Below are 15,890 nucleotides of genomic sequence, written 5' to 3' on the forward strand. Positions count from 1 at the left end.
ATTATTTAATGTTTAATTGATTTGCCTACTTTTAGCATTTAATTGAGCATTAATGTTCCATAAATGTTCCTGTTATCTCCCTCAATGCCTCATGCCAAAATGAAACAGAAAAACTGGACATTTGTCTCAGAATTATGTATAGTTAAGACCTTATGTAGATTTTACATGATCTTTTTTGTATTTGTGGAAATTCACTATGGCAACCAATATGCCAGATTAAACATACATGTGCCAATATTTCAAGTTGGGAACATCAACATTTGTTTACTATACATCTTGAAAATTGTAAAAATGTAAATTTTAGAAAAAATATATCAATAGGGTGCCTGGGGGAGGAGTTGTTGTGATCCAGTTTAGGCGAATTCTTACATTTGTTGTGTTTATTTTGATTTCTATGCACTACACATGATGGAACCATGGCCAATCTTCATATCAATCAATTCATCGTGCAAAGACGAACATAAGATGGAGTGAATGGTTTCTGTCGGATGTATAGTTCAGGAGCTATGTTGGTTTAAAGTTTTTATTTTTTACAGCCGAAAATCCAGGACGGACACAACATATGGTGACTCAGGCTCACTGTCACCAGCTGTCTAAAAACCCAGAAGAGACGCTGGCAGACAGCTTCTTTTGGCCGTGCATGGCAGTTCAGGTTTGCCCAGGCTGTGTCTGATCTGAAGGCATGGAAGTTCAGGTGTGCCCAGGCTGATGGAAGTTCAGGTGTGCCCAGGCTGATGGAAGTTCAGGTGTGCCCAGGCTGATGGAAGTTCAGGTGTGCCCAGGCTGATGGAAGTCCAGGTGTGCCCAGGCTGTGTCTGATCTGAAGGCATGGAAGTCCAGGTGTGCCCAGGCTGTGTCTGATCTGAAGGCATGGAAGTTCAGGTGTGCCCATGGGCTGATGGAAGTTCAGGTGTGCCCATGGGCTGATGGAAGTTCAGGTGTGCCCTTGGGCTGATGGAAGTTCAGGTGTGCCCTTGGGCTGATGGAAGTTCAGGTGTGCCCAGGCTGATGGAAGTTCAGGTGTGCCCATGGGCTGATGGAAGTTCAGGTGTGCCCAGGCTGTGTCTGTGATCTGAAGGATGTGGGTTCAAATCCTCCTCGGTTCAGTGTCTTGTGTATGACGTCACATCCAGGTCAACAGTCTGTCAGCGATGTTGTGTTTTGCTGCCAGAGAAACAAGTCAAGTCCTCAGACCATCAGACAAAAGGATAAAGCAATAAAAGAGACATCTTTAACAATCTTTAACAACAGCTTACTTACTTTACTTAACAATATAACCACTAATTACCTACTAATTCGTTATTGCCTTGATCTCCTACCCCCCTCTCAATATTATTAATTGTTTCTTGGACAAATAACACGATGGGAACTCTCGCTATCACATAACGATCGACTTTCACCCACTTGTTTACTGTGATCTGTGACAATATAAGATTATTATGAATCTTAATTCTTTATAATTGCATTCAATTTCCTTTCCTTTCCTTTCCTTTCCTTTCCTCTCCTCTCCTCTCCTCTCCTCTCAGCACCATGCATGCACTACCTGTCTCCAGCCATGTGGTGGCGGTAATGTACATCTAACTGGTTTGCCAACCGACAGTACAACTCCAAAAGAACAAGAAAAGCCATATTTTCCAGCAGGCAGTCTGGGCTGTGTTTACCTCACAGGCCGCGGCGGCGCATCGTGTTTTACCCCTAAAATAATAATAAAAAAAACTACAGTTAATTGCTGTTATCGGTCTGTTATTTGGTTTCCTGGTGTTCCGTTATATTTTTCTGTTTCTGCAACCATGTCAGAGACGCTGATCTTCCACTCGCAGCTGTCCTCCATCATGGAGAAGCTGGTGATCTCTGCCGTGTCGGAGATCAACAAACTGGTCAGTGACTATTGTGCTGCTGTCATCCTCAAGGACCAGCTGAAGACCAGGTACCACTCAGTGCACCAGCCTGCCCACGAAGAGGCGCACAGGAACACCACGATAGGTATTACACCAATGAAATAGTAATACACTATTGTGTAGCAATAAGCCTGGTTGTAAGAGCAGTTAAGGCAGCAGGACATGCAAAAGCACACGTTTTGTGGTGTGTGTGTGTGTGTGTGTGTGTAACTCACAGTTAACAGTCTTTGTGTAATTGTACTGCAATTCTGCAAACTGTTAATACATATTTCAATTATCAATCAAAAGTGTGGGTGTGTGTGTGTGTGTGTGGTGTGTGATTATTATGAACAATATATAGCCCTGCCCCCCCCCCCCCCCCTGCATGGGTCAAGACTTTCGTAATGAAGTCTGACTTTTGGCTTTCGTATCTATGATACTAAAGCAAAAGTCATACTTGATCAAATGCATCTATGATGAATTGAAAATGTATAGTCTGTTAAATCAAGCTAGCGCATATAGCGTCAAATCCACAGTAGTTCTGAGCTAGCCGGAATACATACTAACAGAGGATGAACAAATACATACTAACAGAGGATGAACAAATACATACTAACAGAGGATGAACAAATACATACTAACAGAGGATGAACAAATACATACTAACAGAGGATGAACAAATACATACTAACAGAGGATGAACAAATACATACTAACAGAGGATGAACAAATTGACACAGAGAATAGATATGCCTTTGCTCTTTAGTCCATGGCCGAGAGCGAGTGTGTTTATTTCACGTCATTATATACACGCCAGACACAATTGGCACATCCGGCATCCGGTCACATGCCTTCAGTATAAAGGTATATATATATATAATAAAGGTATATATATAAATACACATACAACGATATACATATATACACAGGCAATTAATGATCATCACAATACATTCCAACATAGTCTTTGTGCCTTTTCTGGGTCTATCCTCAAGTAGCGGTGTTTGCATTGACCTGCGCTTTGGTTTGAAATGTACCCTGGTCATTTCATAAAATGTTCAATCAATCAATCAATCAATCAATCAATCAATCAACATGTCTATCTGTACCATAGCCAGGACAGTATGCGTCATCAGCCCTGGCAGAGATCAAAGTCCATCTTAACGCCTGAAGTTAGCCAACATCATGCTATTTCCTCATTATTTCCAAAGCCGGTTTACCTGTTTTTCCAATATGTGTACTTTGACTAAAAGTACGAATGTATTGGCATCGAAATTATGCAGAATGTCTCATTACATGTTTTCAAGTGTATAAGACATCTTGGAGTACTTTTTCCCACCACTGCAGTGATGCAAATAGAGCACCGAAGTCTGACGTTAATATCGGTAGAGGGCGCAAATCCACGGGTTCATGTACTTTTTATTTGCATTGTAATCCCCATAGGAGGATTTTAGATCGCCTCATATAAGAACTGTGTTTGAAAAATAAACAAATCATCAAGGCCGCTTCACTCATATGGATATGAAGAATCAACTGACTGTGAGAAAACGCTAATGTTACTGCTACTGAATTAGTTACATTTTCGCTAGAAACAGACTGTATCATATGAGTAACGATACAGAGACACCTCCCTGACAATAACGCAGAGACAGCTTGTTTATTTTTGGACCACAATGCTTATAGTAGACGATATTAAGATCACCCCATGTTATTCTCCATAGAGAAATTACTCCTGTGAACCAGGGGAATCGAGGGGATGAGCGAGTGACGTCAGGACTTTGGCGCTCTACAGCGTGCATACTGCATCCTTAGACTCAGTAAATTGAGAAAGGACGCAATCATGTCACCCTCCGGGGGTCCTGGCTCCTGGGATGCAATACTGTATTCATTACTGTACTCTAATGTTGTTGAAGTAGGACTCATAAAATGTCCCTGGGTCCCATCTAAAAGACCACCCCTGGGTCCCATCTAAAAGACCGCCCCTGGGTCCCATCTAAAAGACCACCTCTGGGTCCCATCTAAAAGACCTGGGTCCCATCTAAAAGACCTGGGTCCCATCTAAAAGACCACCCCTGGTCCTGGGTCCCATCTAAAAGACCACCCCTGGTCCTGGGTCCCATCTAAAAGACCACCCCTGGGTCCCATCTAAAAGACCACCCCTGGGTCCCATCTAAAAGACCTGGGTCCCATCTAAAAGACCACCCCTGGGTCCCATCTAAAAGACCTGGGTCCCATCTAAAAGACCACCCCTGGGTCCCATCTAAAATACCACCCCTGGGTCCCATCTAAAAGACCCGGGTCCCATCTAAAAGACCTGGGTCCCATCTAAAAGACCACCCCTGGTCCTGGGTCCCATCTAAAAGACCAGGGTCCCATCTAAAAGACCACCCCTGGGTCCCATCTAAAAGACCACCCCTGGGTCCCATCCAAAAGACCACCCCTGGGTCCCATCTAAAAGACCTGGGTCCCATCTAAAAGACCTGGGTCCCATTTAAAATACCTGGGTCCCATCTAAAAGACCACCCCTGGGACCCATCTAAAAGACCACCCCTGGGTCCCATCTAAAAGACCACCCCTGGTCCTAGGTCCCATCTAAAAGACCACCTCTGGGTCCCATCTAAAAGACCACCCCTGGTCCTGGGTCCCATCTAAAAGACCACCCCTGGTCCTGGGTCCCATCTAAAAGACCACCCCTGGGTCCCATCTAAAAGACCACCCCTGGTCCTGGGTCCCATCTAAAAGACCACCCCTGGTCCTGGGTCCCATCTAAAAGACCACCCCTGGTCCTGGGTCCCATCTAAAAGACCACCCCTGGTCCTGGGTCCCATCTAAAAGACCACCCCTGGGTCCCATCTAAAAGACCACCCCTGGTCCTGGGTCCCATCTAAGGTGGTGTACAGACGAGGACGATTTCTGTGTTTCTCGGGCAAGTAATTAGCCGATCTGCCCTTTTTGTCACACGGAGACGGCGTTTTGGGGGACTTAAACGGCTAATTTTGAAACTACCTTCCAGAGTGGGAAAGTTTGGAGACGCGACTTTCTCGTCTCCGTGTGTATAGCAAATGCCGCCTAATTTGCTGAAACGGTGATGTCATAGTCCCCTCGCCCCCTCCAAACTAACCAGTGTTAATGGTTTATTTCACCATAACCACTTACATATAAGTATCACAGCTATTTTATATTTGCACATGATGTCTATACATTTCTTCTCCATAAATAGCCGATCTGCAGCCCGCACGCACGCAAACAGTTGCTGAGATCGAGCAGGCATGCACGAGAGAGGAGTTATGTGTGTGAGGAGCTGATCACAGATAGTGGGAAAGTGTTATATTTGGCCTATTATTTATGCTATATATTATTGACCGCGTCTGTGTCAGTCTCACAGTCACAGAGAGAGAGAGAGAGAGAGATGCGTGTTAAAAAGTTTACCGGTCTGTGTGTACAGCATACATAATTAACATAACCACAATGTAGACGCAGTAAAATTTTATATCGTTCACAAACTTAGGCGGGGAACAGCCCGCGACGTCCTTGTGTATATTGGCCCTAAAAGACCACCCCTGGTCCTGGGTCCCATCTAAAACACCACCCCTGGGTCCTGGCCCTGGGCATTACATTGAAAACCTGTTTCCATCACTGTACTCCTCTGTCGTAGGAAACAACGAAGCAGGTCTACTGGCAGCTTTGACACAAAGCAGCGCAGCTCGCTGTCCCCCAGCGCCCCCTGCTGGCTGGCGCCATAACAAGGTGGTGGCCGCAACGCAAACCGAAGAAGATGTATGTTCTACTGTTAATTCATTTGATTGATTTATCATACGTTTATGTTATGAATTTCATAATGATGGGTTACCTATGAGTGGAACTGGGGATGGAGCTCGTTATTTTTGAGGGGCGCTAAGCCCCTCCTATACACAGGTTTAATGTTTGTCTTTAGTTCAATGTTTGTTTTGTAAACGCCGTTGACAATGAAGGGAAAATGTACGTCATAATGTGCCTCATTACGTCATATTGTCTCTTTGTCTGTTTGTTTACACCGTTTGTTTTACATCACCATTACATCACCTAATCAACAGTTAACTTTAGACTTTAGTTAGCGCCCCTCACTTCACACAGGTGTGATTTTTATTTATTGATAACGAGCACCTTATCGATCAGGCTTATCGAGCACCACTATCGACCATTTTCTATTATTCTGTGGAAAGACGAGAGACAATAACTTCTGAACATAACCAGTATAGTGTATTATTTTTGGGCCTTCAAATAATGCAGATTGACCTTTTCTAATTGACCTCTTTACCACTTTACATTTTTCCCCCCCGGACAGCTGGTTGGCAGGTGTATCAATACACTTTTAGACCGACATGTTTGTGCCAGCGTGGATGATTACATTTATTTCTTGATCGCCTCTTGTCTTGATTGTTTAAACATGACATCATGGGCCGCTATGCGCTCTAAAACAGGCTTGGTAAGCCCATAGCTTATTGATTTTGGGTTCTCAATAAGGTTTTTTTTTTTTCTTTTTTGGGTATCCGTTATCGAGCTCCATCTCTACTCTATGAGCACAATGAATTAAAGAATGTCTAAATTGTGCATGCTCAATATTGTGCTTGTTTGTTTGTTTGTGTGGCGCAGGGAAGTGTGACACCGTCGGACTATAAAACTGAACTGGGAACCGTCAAAAATGAGCGACTTCGTGGCAACAAGGCAGCGGAGAAAGGTGTGACAGGAGAGGAAGAGCCATTTCATTTCAAACATGATTTCGGCTTATTATTATTATCCAATATTGTTATTGTTGTCCATATCCAGTCATTCGCATCACTGACAATCATCATGTTAACCCCTTTTGGGTGTTTTAAGCATTATGTTATACTTTAGCTATTGAAAATAGCAGATCTACAGTGCCGCGCTACGAGCTTGTAGATCTGCTATTTTAAAAAAATCGTGAAAATGTGCCGCAAATCTTTGAATATATATTCTTTCAGAGCAAACGTTTTTAACTAAAATCTTTGCTTCTGGGAGGGTCCCTGGAACAACATATTTTCAGATGTGGTGTCCACGGCCAAATTCAGGAAATTCTGGGGGTCCTTCTTGGCATGAAAAAAATTTAGCACCACTGACATAGAAACATAGGTTTTTGTTTCTGAAAACCTTTAGGATTTGGGAGACATTTTCTTTTAGAATCTGCCTCAGTCCTAAATGGGTAAACAATACCGGTGTTTTCTGTTGTTGCAGCCAATTTAAAAAATGATGTTCTTCTCATGAATTGGCACAATATCAAATATTATGAAAAAGTTATAGAAACTGAGCAACTTGGTCAGTGGTAGGATACAGTTGGGTGCCACCGATATTGTCCCTTATCATTTGACCCATTTAGGCCTGACCTCAAAATTTTAAAAAATCCTTCTAAATCCTCCAGTTTTCTGAAATAAATATTTTCACGATTTTTCAAAAATAGCAGACCTACAAGCTCGTAGCGCGCCACTCGGTGGCACGCTACGAGCTTGTAGATCTGCTATTTTTCAATAGCTAAATTATAACATAATGTTTAAAACACCAAAAGGGGTTCCCGCCCAAAATGGGTTAACTGTCCTTTTGCGCAGATCACGCAAACCTCAGCAAAAAGAAAAGGACAATATCGATGGCCTCCAACTGTATGCCTTGGGTTTTTATTTGTTGACGGACCAATTGAGAGGAGTGTGGATTTTCAACTTGACTGCAATAAATCAAATCTTCGGCCCCAACTCCCTCACTCACTCTGCCCAAGACTTCACTCAATATTGATGCCTCCACTGTCGGACCCTCCACCCATGTCCGCAACCGTGGGTGCCATTCGGTGTTGGGTGAAATCGGTCCATTATTCTCAACCCCACCCTTCCATTCCTCCACCATTTAAACCAGGTCATGAACTGCCAGACGAACATTACCTTACCATGTTTCTGATTACTATCTTGTCAGAATAGCCATGATTTTCTGATCACTGTCATCATCAATCATCTCTCTTTCTGCAGCACAATCCTGTGCCTCTCCGCTGGTATCCCAACAACAGCACCACCACCACCACCACCCAGCCGAGCTGAGCATGGGGGGCTCCCCGGCAGAGTGGCAGTTCCACCTTCCGGAGGAGAGCAAAGAGCAGCACCATCCAGGCGACCTCCATCAGCCCACGGAAGCTCAGCAGCAGCAGCTCAACATCGCGGCGTGTCTAGACCAGCTGGGCGACGACGACGACGACGACGACGTGGGCATCCTCATCAAGAGGGAGCCGGAGAGCATCGACCTCGACCCGCCGTCCTCCCTGGAGGATCAGGACGATCCGTCCCTACATCTGGCCTTCCAGCTCCACCCAGGTTAGGGATGTCCCGATAGGCCCATAGTATACACTTTTTTCCCTTTCCGATCCAATCCCGATACCACGATTTCTGTGTTAGCCGATACGGATACCGAATACCGATACCAGAGAATAATATTTATAATAAAAAAAGATTAACTTCAACTTATTTTGAAGTCCACCGACTGGGAATAGTGTTTATCTAGCTATATATCTCGTATTGTGTTTATAGCAGACTGGCATAGTGTCAACCCCTTACCCCTGTGTCGGATCTGTGGTTAGACTGGCATAGTGTCAACCCCTTACCCCTGTGTCGGATCTGTGGTTAGACTGGCATAGTGTCAACCCCTTACCCCTGTGTCGGATCTGTGGTTAGACTGGCATAGTGTCAACCCCTTACCCCTGTGTCGGATCTGTGGTTAGACTGGCATAGTGTCAACCCCTTACCCCTGTGTCGGATCTGTGGTTAGACTGGCATAGTGTCAACCCCTTACCCCTGTGTCGGATCTGTGGTTAGACTGGCATAGTGTCAACCCCTTACCCCTGTGTCGGATCTGTGGTTAGACTGGCATAGTGTCAACCCCTTACCCCTGTGTCGGATCTGTGGTTAGACTGGCATAGTGTCAACCCCTTACCCCTGTGTCGGATCTGTGGTTAGACTGGCATAGTGTCAACCCCTTACCCCTGTGTCGGATCTGTGGTTAGACTGGCATAGTGTCAACCCCTTACCCCTGTGTCGGATCGCTGGTTAGACTGGCATAGTGTCAACCCCTTACCCCTGTGTCGGATCTGTGGTTAGACTGGCATAGTGTCAACCCCTTACCCCTGTGTCGGATCGCTGGTTAGACTGGCATAGTGTCAACCCCTTACCCCTGTGTCGGATCTGTGGTTAGACTGGCATAGTGTCAACCCCTTACCCCTGTGTCGGATCTGTGGTTAGACTGGCATAGTGTCAACCCCTTACCCCTGTGTCGGATCGCTGGTTAGACTGGCATAGTGTCAACCCCTTACCCCTGTGTCGGATCGGTGGTTAGACTGGCATAGTGTCAACCCCTTACCCCTGTGTCGGATCGGTGGTTAGACTGGCATAGTGTCAACCCCTTACCCCTGTGTCGGATCTGTGGTTAGACTGGCATAGTGTCAACCCCTTACCCCTGTGTCGGATCGCTGGTTAGACTGGCATAGTGTCAACCCCTTACCCCTGTGTCGGATCTGTGGTTAGACTGGCATAGTGTCAACCCCTTACCCCTGTGTCGGATCGCTGGTTAGACTGGCATAGTGTCAACCCCTTACCCCTGTGTCGGATCTGTGGTTAGACTGGCATAGTGTCAACCCCTTACCCCTGTGTCGGATCGCTGGTTAGACTGGCATAGTGTCAACCCCTTACCCCTGTGTCGGATCTGTGGTTAGACTGGCATAGTGTCAACCCCTTACCCCTGTGTCGGATCTGTGGTTAGACTGGCATAGTGTCAACCCCTTACCCCTGTGTCGGATCGCTGGTTAGACTGGCATAGTGTCAACCCCTTACCCCTGTGTCGGATCGGTGGTTAGACTGGCATAGTGTCAACCCCTTACCCCTGTGTCGGATCGGTGGTTAGACTGGCATAGTGTCAACCCCTTACCCCTGTGTCGGATCTGTGGTTAGACTGGCATAGTGTCAACCCCTTACCCCTGTGTCGGATCGCTGGTTAGACTGGCATAGTGTCAACCCCTTACCCCTGTGTCGGATCTGTGGTTAGACTGGCATAGTGTCAACCCCTTACCCCTGTGTCGGATCTGTGGTTAGACTGCCATAGTGTCAACCCCTTACCCCTGTGTCGGATCGCTGGTTAGACTGGCATAGTGTCAACCCCTTACCCCTGTGTCGGATCTGTGGTTAGACTGGCATAGTGTCAACCCCTTACCCCTGTGTCGGATCTGTGGTTAGACTGGCATAGTGTCAACCCCTTACCCCTGTGTCGGATCTGTGGTTAGACTGGCATATTCGCCGATACCGATATGACCCGATATGACCAAATAAGGGCCGATCGGACATCTCTAATCCAGGTATATTAAAATGTTCGTCGACTACCTTTTTTTTCACTGACAAAAACTAAATGAAAACGGAGCTATGACGACTAAAGCTGAGACAATTTCGTCAACACATACAAATTTGACTAAAACGTTAGGAAGGTACTAGTTAGTGCAGGGGTTCTCAACGTTTTTGGCCGGGGACCCCCGGAAATGCTTTGGCAATGTCCCGCCCGCCCCTTCCCGACCCCCAATATAAATTGACTGCTACAATAACCTTAAACCATTTTGGGCGGGAACCCCTTTTGGTGTTTTAAGCATTATGTTATAATTTAGCTATTGAAAAATAGCAGACCTACAAGCTCGTAGCGCGCCACCGAGTGGCGCGCTACGAGCTTGTAGGTCTGCTATTTTTGAAAAATCGTGAAAATAAAATTTAAAAAAAAATCTTTTTTTTTTTTTTTTTTTTGAAAATAATTTGGGGACCCCCTAAAATAACTTGGCGACCCCCCGAGGGGTCGCGACCCACGGGTTGAGAACCCCTGAGTTAGTGGACAAGAGATCCAGTATACCGGTAGTCATATTACACTTGGTTGCATGCTGCAAATAGCGAGTGTAAAATCACCCATTACGACGCGGCACCAAGGACCACAAAAATGCATTCTTGTCGACAAAAAAACAACTGCAGATTTAGTCGACTAAAATCATATACTGTATTTAGTCGACTAAACCTAGACTAGCAACTAAAACATTTCAGATGACTAAAAAAACTAAATGAAGTTGTATTCCAACTATTAGTTACTATTTTGAAAAACATTTTAAAATAGTTCAACTAGCCGATCTACATCGAGACATTGTGAGCTTGTAGATCGGCTATTTGAACTATTTTACAAGGGTTTTTTTTTTAAATAGTAAAAGAAAATGGCAAATTAGTTTAGGAATAAGGGTTAAGGGGTGGTGCAAGATATAGCCCCATGACTAAATGAAACACTGACACCCATCCATGTGCAGGAGCCGCGGGCCACCAAATGTACCCCGGGGGCGACTACGGAGGCGCGTGCGACATGCTGCCTGACCTGTCTCTGCTGCGGAGAGGAGGAGGAGGACACCACCACGCCTCGGACGAAGGCATCATCTTCGGCCACCAGCACCACCACCAGGCGCAACGGAGCAACAACAACAACAACAACAACGACGGCGCTCCGTTCAAGGTGGTCTGCGAGTTCTGCGGCAAGGGCTTCGCCTACCAGAGCGAGCTGAAGCGGCACGCGGTCACGCACACGGGCGAGCGCACGCAGCACTGCGAGCAGTGCGGCAAGAGCTTCATCCGCCGCAGCCACCTGCTGCGCCACAAGCTGCTGCACACGGGCTTCCGGCCGTTCACCTGCCCCATCTGCTACCGTCGCTTCTCCCGCACCTCGCACCTCGAGAGGCACATGAAGACGCACCTGTGTTAACGCACCTCGAGAGGCACATGAAGACGCACCTGTGTTAACGCGCCTCGAGAGGCACATGAAGACGCACCTGTGTTAACGCACCTCGAGAGGCACATGAAGACGCACCTGTGTTAACGCGGTCTAACGTTAATTTAGAACCATGAGGGATGATTCTACAAAATGACTTCTAAAATTCCTGACAAAAAAAACACGTTTCTATGTCCAGTGGTTCTCAAAAATGTTCACGTCAAGGACCGCCCAGAATTATCTGTATTTGGCCGCCGACTCCCCCCCCCCCCCCCCCCCCCCCCATCTGAAAATGTGTTGTTCCAGGGACCCCCCCCCCCCCACCTCCAGAAGCAAAGATTTGAGTTACAAACGGGCACTCTATATTCAAAGATTTGCACCACATTTTCATGATTTTTTTAAAATAGCAGACCTACGTCTACGTTGAAGATAATTTAGTTTTATTTTGTGTGTATGTATAATTGTATAAGTAGGTCACTGGTAGATGCAGGGGACGCCCCATGCCACATCATGACTGAATCTGACTGAAAGGGATTCTGTCAAAGATATTGATGAATAAGATCAAATGAAACGGTAAAAAAAAGTAAGGTGATATTTTTCTCCTTTTTCGCACATTGCTATTGGCAAAAGGTCTGTTAATAATCTGGTATCGCCCAGACGTCCACATGGCTAGTGTAACACATCCATCTACCATTGCTACGTTCATAGTAGCAATGGTATTCTCTGTCCGGGAGCCATATTATGTGAAATGGTGCATTTATTTAGCGCTTTTATCCAAATCGCTTTACATAGATTGTGCATAAATGTTCAAATACACATTCATACACCGATGGCGGAGGAAACCATGCAAGGAACCAAATCTGCTCATCGGGAGCAATTAGGGGTTCAGAGTCTTGCTCAAGGACACTTCGACTCTAACTCTGGGGGAGCCCACAGGGATCGAACTGGGAACCTGGCGGTTACCATCTGGCCACTCTAGCCCTGAGTATCGGTTCTGCATAGGGATGTCCCGACTCCCGATACACTTTTTCGCTTCCGATCCGATCCCGATACCTCAATTTCTGTGTTAGCCGATACCGATACAGAATACCGATACCAGTGTCGTGATATCATGTTGTGTTTATAGCTATCTAGCTATATATCTCGTGTTGTGTTTATAGCAGACTCCTCACTCAAATGTGCACTTGCAGTTTGGGCAACTCCAAAGCAAACTCCACATGACCCAACATTTTATTTACCTGTAGTGTCAACCCCTTACCCCTGTGTCGGATCGGTGGTTGACAAATAACAGCCGATCCGATACTTTTCCCGATACCGATACAGTATCGGGACATCTCTAGTCAATGACTTGGTTTTGGAAAACTGTGATTCAAGATCAGCTTTTGCTCCTAAATTGGTTCGTTTTTTTTATGATTGAGAAAAGTGGCTTGTTGAACGTGTTCTTCTTTGAAAAAAGAAAAAAACATTTGAATGTATTGACTAGTCGGTGACTAGTTGCTATAGTTAACATAAGATTTTTGTGTCACATTTTACAAGAATATGAGCCAAGGATTGATTTATGTGTCGTGATAACATGTACTGTAACTACCCTGAGACACGTGTGTGTGTGTGTGTGTGTGTGTGTGTGTGTGTGTGTGTGTGTGTGTGTGTGTGTGTGTGTGTGTGTGTGTGTGTGTGTGTGTGTGTGTGTGTGTGTGTGTGTGTGTGTGTGTGTGTGTGTGTGTGTGTGTGTGTGTGTTCGGTGACAAGATAAGGCTTAGTAAACCTTAAACATTTAACAAACAGTAAACATTTCAGTCACTGTGCGCCTACAGGTACAGTGTAAAGTTGGTATGCATCCGGACTCTTTCTAACCTAAGTGTACTATCGCAGCCACTTTAAGGTTGTCTATATTTTTAATGCAAAGTTGCAAATGTGATTCCTCGGTCGACAAACTTCTATTTCAGAATAACTTTTTGCCATAATCTGATTCAAATTCACTGTACAATTGATGCATTTACAGAAAGTATAAAGCCACCTCCTGTCGTGACTGAAACGTTTTATTTAGCTGTTGATGTGTCCAGTAAGTTGAACCCCTTTTGGTGTTTCAAGCATTCTGTTATACTTTAGCTATTGAAAAATAGCAGATCTACAAGCTCATAGCGCGCCACTCGGTGGCGCGCTATGAGCTGGTAGGTCTGCTATTTTTGAAAAATCGTAAAAATGCGGCACAAATCTTTGAATAGGTATATATTCTTTCAGAGAGAACGTTTTTTTTATTTCGACGTCAGGCCTAAATGGGTTAGTACTTAATAGACAGACAAAATTGCCTTAAAACAGGTGGAAAACAGGTTTTCCAAATGGCTTCCTCGCCAGTTGAACAGGGGAAAGGTTCGCGAATGATGTACTACACACACATTTTGTATTATTGGTTTCAGCAAATTGTTTTCCTTTTGATGGGAAGTAACTTTTAAAATGTACAGGATTCAATGTAATTCAATCTGGGTGAATAGCTGTAACAGATTTGAATGGGCAACCTTAAGCAGAAAACAAATGCAATGTTGTACCAACTGGTATTGCATTGGTACTGTAAACCTTTATTTCACTCTCTAGGTACTTTGGACTGAGGAATTGTGAAGTTGGCCAATGTTGGTTGAATGAACCATGACAAGATGTTGTCATGGATGTACAACACAGTACTGTTAAAATGTTTTTTTTTTTTGTAATAATTAAATATTCTATGTGAAACCTTTTTTTAATTGTTTTTAAAAAATATTGTATGATAGTATTGTATGCTAGTTTATTTGCATATTATTGGCCCACGCTATTGGGTATTTTATTGCCCCCATTACATGAACTGAAATTTAACAGTATTGTTGCATATTCATGACCTCAAATATACTGTATATATTACATGTGTGTGTGTTTGTTCCTTTATCGCTTTCTACCTTTCTTGAAATGGCAACTGATGATTGAGCAGCTTGTGTACAACAAAGATTTTAACCCACTTTGTGAGCATGTGATGTGTCAATAAAGTTGGGTTGAGTTTGAGTTTAGTTTTGCAGTGAAAGAAAGAATACAGTCATACACTTACAGGTGCATCTAAAAAAATATATTGTGTAAAACTTTTTTTGCCTGTAATATAATTTGAAAAGTGAAACTTTCATATATTGTAGATTCATTGTGCATATAAAGTGAAATATTTCTTTTTTACTAGTCTATAAAAAATGAATTGATCACAAAAAACGAAATAGGAGAGAAATACAATTCAAGATGGCGGGTGATCTAAAGGTCAAAAGAACACGACACATGGTATCAACGTTGTATTGCTCACGGTCAAACGGTTCATAAGCTATGCCCGTTTAAAGTTTGCATTTTCAGTTGAGTGCTATAGCGCCACCCATTGGCCAATGGTTGTGGGCTCCGTGTCCTCACCGTTTGGCATTGCCCTCTAGAGGTTGTCCGATCGGAAATCAGGGCCAATCGCTATTTTCAAATGATTGGAATCGGGAGCCAAAAAAAAAAAAAAAGTAGAGTGCTACTATATTGCCAAGTTTCGCAAAAGCCCGACAGCACAGTTCAGCGAGAACTGACCCGACAGCACAGTTCAGTCAGAACTGACCCGACAGCACAGTTCAGTCAGAACTGACCCGACAGCACAGTTCAGCCAGAACTGCCATTTTTGGTGGTAGGAGAAGTGAAAATGGGACCAAGAGTCCCTTCGGGCATGGTCCCTAAATAGACTTGTAACCCAACTGTAGGGAGTACAAGTACAGTAAAGAACCTGGGGGTTATCATCTATGAAAAGGCAACACGATGAGCTGAAAATGAACCATGTAAAAACAAATTGAGGGCACCGCAGGGAGTTGAACCCCTTTCAAATTTGAAAGCACTATATTTCTAAAAATATGAAACATTTCAAAGATCCACCGTAAGATGAACCTAAATAGGTTTGAATGGGGATTCTAGGTGTAAGTATGTAGGACTAAAGTTATAATTTTTTTTCGGACGGCATGTCGTTTTTCGTGATTTTGGAGTATTTGAAAAAAAGATGAAAATCATGAAAAAACGACATACTATAGTTCATGGCTTCGGACGGCATTATAGCATGTCGTTTTTCATGATTTTGGAGGATTTGAAAAAAAGATGAAAATCATGAAAAAACGACATACTATAGTCCATGGTTTGAGACGGCATAATATATTTCGTCATATTTTCATGATTTTGGGACAC

General features: G+C 44.3%; 1 protein-coding gene across 1 annotated transcript; it reads left to right on the top strand.

The window, feature by feature from the left end:
* Window positions 1–1,667: 1,667 nt before the first annotated feature.
* LOC306921096 (uncharacterized protein) lies at window positions 1,668–14,621 on the top strand. The gene is made up of 5 exons (XM_079498209.1): window positions 1,668–1,983; window positions 5,533–5,654; window positions 6,510–6,594; window positions 7,886–8,224; window positions 11,227–14,621. The coding sequence occupies exons 1-5, from the start codon at window positions 1,791–1,793 to the stop codon at window positions 11,670–11,672; spliced, it is 1,185 nt and encodes a 394-aa protein (XP_079354335.1). The 5' UTR covers window positions 1,668–1,790; the 3' UTR covers window positions 11,673–14,621.
* Window positions 14,622–15,890: the final 1,269 nt, after the last annotated feature.

The sequence above is a fragment of the Electrona antarctica genome, assembly GCF_951216825.1.
Source record: "Electrona antarctica genome assembly, chromosome: 4".
NCBI classification, from domain to species: Eukaryota; Metazoa; Chordata; class Actinopteri; order Myctophiformes; family Myctophidae; genus Electrona; species Electrona antarctica.

What these genes read in the sequence shown, in the direction of transcription:
- LOC306921096 (XM_079498209.1), top strand. Translation starts at nt 1,791, where the DNA reads ATGTCAGAGACGCTGATCTTCCACTCGCAGCTGTCCTCCATCATGGAG. An exon ending in GCACAGGAACACCACGATAG is followed by an intron (nt 1,984 to 5,532) that starts GTATTACACCAA and finishes CCTCTGTCGTAG; the next exon opens with GAAACAACGAAGCAGGTCTA. An exon ending in CAACAAGGCAGCGGAGAAAG is followed by an intron (nt 6,595 to 7,885) that starts GTGTGACAGGAG and finishes CTCTTTCTGCAG; the next exon opens with CACAATCCTGTGCCTCTCCG.